The sequence below is a fragment of the Dioscorea cayenensis genome, chromosome 7 (assembly GCF_009730915.1).
Source record: "Dioscorea cayenensis subsp. rotundata cultivar TDr96_F1 chromosome 7, TDr96_F1_v2_PseudoChromosome.rev07_lg8_w22 25.fasta, whole genome shotgun sequence".
NCBI classification, from domain to species: Eukaryota; Viridiplantae; Streptophyta; class Magnoliopsida; order Dioscoreales; family Dioscoreaceae; genus Dioscorea; species Dioscorea cayenensis.
The window spans coordinates 25,025,299-25,031,622 of record NC_052477.1 but is presented as its reverse complement, the minus strand read 5'-3'; the positions used below and the strand labels follow the sequence as shown (position 1 = coordinate 25,031,622).

At 35.0% G+C, this 6,324-nt stretch overlaps 1 protein-coding gene across 1 annotated transcript; it reads left to right on the top strand.

The window, feature by feature from the left end:
* Positions 1-3,030: 3,030 nt before the first annotated feature.
* LOC120265221 lies at positions 3,031-5,594 on the top strand. The gene is made up of 5 exons (XM_039273103.1): positions 3,031-3,215; positions 3,324-3,441; positions 3,643-3,819; positions 3,901-4,002; positions 5,106-5,594. The coding sequence occupies exons 1-5, from the start codon at positions 3,031-3,033 to the stop codon at positions 5,592-5,594; spliced, it is 1,071 nt and encodes a 356-aa protein (XP_039129037.1).
* The last annotated feature ends 730 nt before the right edge of the window (positions 5,595-6,324 follow it).

The following is a 6,324-nucleotide window of genomic DNA, read 5'->3' as shown; positions in this document are numbered from 1 at the left end:
TCATGCATACCGCAAGGACAAGAAATCTTTCATACGTGGTCGATTGGAAAAAAATACTTCACCACAAAGATTATCAGGTGAGGAAATTTTTAATCAAGTTATGCTATTTCCAACAGCAATGGAAGACCCGGTTAACACACCTCCAGGGTATGGAGCAACACATAAGTGGACAAAAAAAGTATTTTTGGGATCTACCCTATTGGAAAAATAATCTGATCCGACATAATCTTGATGTGATGCATATAGAAAAAAATGTCTTCGACAATGTGTTTTTCACAATTATGGATGTGAAAGGGAAGAGTAAGGATAATATTAATGCAAGAAAAGATGTTGGTATTCTTTGTGACCGTAAAGAGATAGCAGTTCCTTCAAACTTTTCAAGTCGAACTATTCCTAAAGCAGTTTATACCTTGACAAAAGAACAGAAGAGGGTCATTTGTGGATGGATTCAAGAATTAAGGTTTCCAGATGGTTATGCTTCTAATCTTGGAAGGTGTGTTGACATGAATGAATTGAAAATGATTGGCATGAAGAGTCACGACTGCCACGTCTTTATGCAAAGGCTCATTCCGATTGCCTTTAGAGAATTATTGCCATCATTTGTTTGGAATCCGCTGACAGAATTAAGTTTGTTATTTCGCACGATATGTTCTACTGCAGTTGATATTGATAAAATTATTGAGTTAGAGGAAAAGGTTGCAGTGATTTTATGTAACTTGGAAAAAATATTTCCACCAGCTTTTTTTGATTCCATGGAACATCTCATTGTTCATTTGCCCTATGAAGTTAGAATTGGAGGTCCTGTTCAATATAGATGGATGTACCCCTTTGAGAGGTAATTCACGCCATTTCCTAGTTTTGATGTCTTCAATTCCTTCTTTACATAATTTATATAGAGGTATACTATTTTTATACGTGTAGGTTTCTCAAAGAATTAAAGAAAACATTAAAGAATAAAGCACACATCGAGGGTTCAATATGCCAAGCATATATTGCTCAAGAAATCAACATTTTTGCAGAGCATTACTTTGAGCCTCACATATCGTGTAGAAGGAGGAGGCCACGACGAAATGATGAGGGTTGTAGCAATGAAATTTTTCCACCTTTCTCAATATTCAATTATACTGGTCGAGGCCAAGGTCGTCCAAAAATTAGGTGGTTATCTGAAGATGAGTTACATGTAGCACATACTTATGTGTTACGAAATTGTCCAGAAGTATATCCATATTACAAGTAAGTTATTATTGAATAATGAGAAATATAATTTTATAATGTGTACATGTTCAAGATCTAATTTTGATATATAAGTATTTCTTGTTTGAATGGACATTCTTAGGATATTTGTCACCTACTTGGAAGGGAACACATCTGATGCCATCGATAAGGCAGTTGATAAGCATTTCGCAAAATGGTTTGAAAATTTTGTGAGTAATGATGCAGACATGTTTAAATTGTACTAAGAAATAATGAAAATTTTCATTAACATTTTTTTGGGATTTAGGTGGAAAATGAAGTTAATCAAGTAACAGATCCTCTCTTACGGAGTTTGGCTTGGGGTCCATCAAAGAAAGCAACAACATGGCCTGGATATTTCATTAATGGCTACAACTTCCATACTGTCACACATGGAATGCAGAAGACCACCATGAATAGTGGTGTTTGTGTAAGAGGAAGCAATTCGGAGGATTCATCTTGTGATTTTTATGGTTTACTCGAAGATGTAGTGCAGCTTGAGTACCATGGTAGTAGATGGAATCATGTAGTACTTTTTGAGTGTACGTGGTTTGACCCATTAAATGGCACCAAGGTTCACCCCCTATATAAGTTGGTTGATATTAATTGTAAAAGGTTCTATCAAAAGTATGATCCATTTGTGTTGGCCAAACAAGCCACTCAAGTGAACTATGTTGCATACCCGAGCATGAAGAAAAACAAAGTTGATTGGTTGGCTATGTGTCCCACAAAAGCTAGGGGAGTGGTTGAGACAAGTTGGCTAGAAAAAAAGATGCATCTGCATATCAAATGGAGGAAATCCAGTCCACAACCTGTGTTAGTACTATGGAAGAAATTCCTCCTTTGTTTGACCCACAAGGCATACAACTTATTGTTGACTTGTCTGATCTACAACCCATTTCGGAAGGTGAAACCGAGGAAGACAAAGAAAACGAGCTAACAGAAAATGAAGAAAACGAACAAATTGATGGTGATGGTGATGGTGATGGTGATGGTGATGATGATGATGATGATGATGATGATGATGAACATGACTTTTAACAAACTACGCACTATTTTGGCAAAATCTTCTTTTGTATTTCCTTTTAGTATGAACCTCTTATTTTTATCAAGACAGTGGTTTTATTTTATTTTGAATAAAAACTTGCAATGTAATCTCGGCATGAGAATCTCATTCATGATTTTAATGGGATAAGAATCCTCAACATTTATGTTCTAATTTGTGTTTCAATGTAGGTGGGTTGATTATTTCACTTGAAGCGTGATGGATCGTTATCAAGATTCTAGGACAACATCGGGTATGAATTTTCATTTATTTTAATCTTACTTTTTCTGAAAATTGATTTCAAATTTATTTTGTTAACATAATGATTATGCCAATAAACATATTTATTTTCCCTTAAGTAAGATGGCATGGATATAAAATGAAGAGTCTTGGATTTCTACCATTGTGCTAAATTAGAATTGAATGAATTTGAAACTTGGTAAAATAACAATTTGTTTGAATTACATTGAATTTATCCACCAATAGCAATGCCTTGATATCATTCACGTATATATATATATGTACATTTATATTTTTTTTTTTATGCTTATCTCTTAGGACGGGGTCAGTCTGGACATCGATCTGGTGGCCGATCGAAATCGGGCCATGGTGGTCGTTCCAAATCAGGCCGAGGTCCATCCACCTCGAATATTCGTCAAATATCCGGTGACAACTCTTCATCAATACCAAATACTGTGACGGATTTGGGAATGCCTCCTTGTATACATCCAAGCATTCAACCAACAACAACAATGACTCCCGCATCACCAATAACGCAACCTTCACCAGCTATACCAATAGCGCAACCTCCCCCAATTCCACATGGAGAGACTTCTATCCATGCATCTGATGACTACTCCCCGGCAATGGAAGTGCCATCCAATGAGTCTGAGAGCACTGGACCCCCTTGGTTGATCACCCCGGACAGTTTAATTGTGTGAGTTGCATTTCATGTTATAACAATTTTACAATTTTGTATATAATTTATCTAATAAAGGATTTCTAAGTTTTAAGTAAATTTGTTTTATATCACTCTTTTATTTAGAGATTATGAAGTTAAGAGAGCAATACATGAATTGGTGAAAGGTCACTATAAAGAGGCATGGACTGGATGGGGAAAAGTGCCCAAAGATGTGAGGCAAAGGATATTCACTGCTTTTAATGTAAGCATCATTTAATTAATTAAGTGGTCCAATATCTTTTAAGTATACATATTAATTATAATAAAACATTACCGTTGTTAATATTTTTAAGGGCATTTATACATGGGAGCCACAGCATGAGTCGTCAGTGTTACGACATTTCAGCCACGAAGCTAGTGAATGGCTGAAAAAAATTTATATCTTGCACATAAATTGTATAAGGCTCCATTTCCATGGATGGCTCCTGTAGTTTGGGAGGGTTTGCAGAGATATTGGGAGTCAGAGGAGTTTAAGAGAATAAGTGAAAAGAACAAACAAAATAGGGCAGAAATTGGAAGCTCCTCCACTGTTATTTATCGTGGTGGATCTGTCAGTACTGCTGTGCACCGCCTTAGACTGGTAATGTCCCTTATCCATTTAAATACCATTATAATTGTTACATTTGACTATTTAATATTTATTTACTATGTTGTTTTTTAGGCGGAGGAATTGGGTAGGGAGCCGACACCTAAAGAATGTTTTATCCGGACTCATGGAAGGAAAGATGGCACACTTGAGGCTGGGCGTGCCACAGAAATTGTTGTACGTATAATATATTTTTTTCATAATACAACATTATTGAAGCTAAAAGATGAAAATTTTAGAAATTACATTTTAATGTGGCAAGGTTCATTGAGATATATTTTCAAAAAATCAATTAAGCTAATGATTGTTAACATGCTATACCACTTAAGGAAATTTACAAGTAAAACAATAGTGTGCTTTTGCTGTTAAGAACAAAATATTTGACTTGTCTTAAATCTTATATGGATGTAGATATACATATCTATATTGATTTATGTTTTTTATCAAAGAATTTAGTTAGGAATGTGATGGGGAAAAGATCTTATTTTCTTTCACATGTTGAGATAATATTTGACTTGTATTTTGTTGTTATATTTAAGGTCCTATGAATATTAGCCACCAGGATATAACTCAAATTTTATGTGACTTCAAGTATGAAGACTGTTTAGAGATTTGTTTGCAATATCTTTATATTTGAGATTTACCTTCTTTAGTTCTTAGGGTCTGTATGAGCCTTCATGTTCCAAGGCTATAAGTTCAACTTTTGGATGTATGCCTGAAAAAGTGAGATTGGTGATTGTTTGAAAGTTGATCTATTGCAATAAAAAGACTTGAATCATTGGTGCTAATCCTTTCTAACTGTACAAGCTCTTCTTTGGGCTTTATATTTGTCAATTTACAATTTAGTGCTTTCCTGTTGAAACAAAAGCTATGTTTGATTGGTTTAAATGATTTTATTTGAATTGTTTCACATTTAACAATTCACTTTTTAAGAGAAACTGCTAAACATGATGTATTGATAAGAGTTGCATGTTGTTATAGGCCTAACTTTTACTTATTTTATGATAGGATTAAGGATAAGAGTTCTCCTTGCTTTTATATTTAAAACTTATGATATCACATTCACATAATAGATATGTAACCACAGATTTGCATTTTTATTATACATATCAACTATTTGTCCAGTTTGTATGATGGCAAATAAGAAGGTTGTTTGAATAAATTGGGTATTTTAATATATTATTCATAAATATTAATGTGACTATTTTGAGTTTAAATTTTGTTTGATTTTGAATAATATTTATATAATCATTTTGAAAGGAAGCTTACTTGAAATGCAGGAACAATTTGAGAAAGCTATTGTAGACAAATGCAGTCAAGGCGTAGATGACGATTCTATCAATCAAGATGAATTATGGGATGAGATAGCTATTGGAAGTCGTAACAGAGTTGTAGGAAAAGGTAACATTGTTAGGCAAATGACCTCATCCAATTACAAGCTGCGCTCGGGGCCTTCAGAATCAACTGAACAACTCCGCAACAAAGTTAAAGAGTTACAGGAGGAGCTTGCTAGATCTCGTGCTGAGGCTGATGCTGAGTTGGCTCGATGTGAGTTATTTGAATCATCATTGCTTGTTGCACTTCGGGTACAAGGTATTGACCTCTCAAGCATACCTACTACTGCTCGTACACCACATGCTCCTCGAGTACCAACAGGAGAGTCTCAAACACATGTCGACGAGCACTCTCCAATGTTGAAAAGTGTTCTGGTTTCCCCGTCTACAGATAATTCTCTTGACGACTTTGAGGATGATGTAGATCGGGACTAGGATAATGTAGAGGGTTACGATTTTGTGGTATTTTGTTAGATGATGTAGGACGGGATTAAGATGATTGCAATAACATTTATATTTATTTTACAAATGTTAGAGAACATATTTTGGTAAATTAATGCAGGTTGTGATATCAAATGAATCTACCATTATTTAGAAAAATAAATTTTAATTTTTCATGAAATAAATAAAATTATGCCAAATTTTTTGCCAAATTCCGTGCCAAAAATGTGTTAATAATTATGTAAATAATAAAACCGTGACAACATTTGTGACAAAAAACCGTGCAAAATAACGTAAAACCGTGCCAAAAACCGTGCCAAACCACACCGTTCCAAAAACCGTGACAAACTCTGTGTCACACAAAATCGTGTCAAAAACCGTGACAAAGCTAACCGTGCCACAAATCGTGACAACCTTAACCGTGCCAAAAACCGTGACAAATCTAATCGTGCCAAAATCCGTGACAAATACTACCGTGCCAAAATCCGTGACAAATACGACCGTGCCAAAAACCGTCACAACCTATACCGTAACAAAAACCGTGACAAATTCAACCATACCAATATCCGTGTCCAAAACCGTGACAATAAACACCGTGCCAACAACCGTGCCAAAATATATCCCGTGCCAAAAACCGTGACAATAATTGTCACGGTCTATAAAACCGTGACAGAATTTGTCACGGTTTTTCTATACCGTGACAAATTAAATTTGTCACGCATGC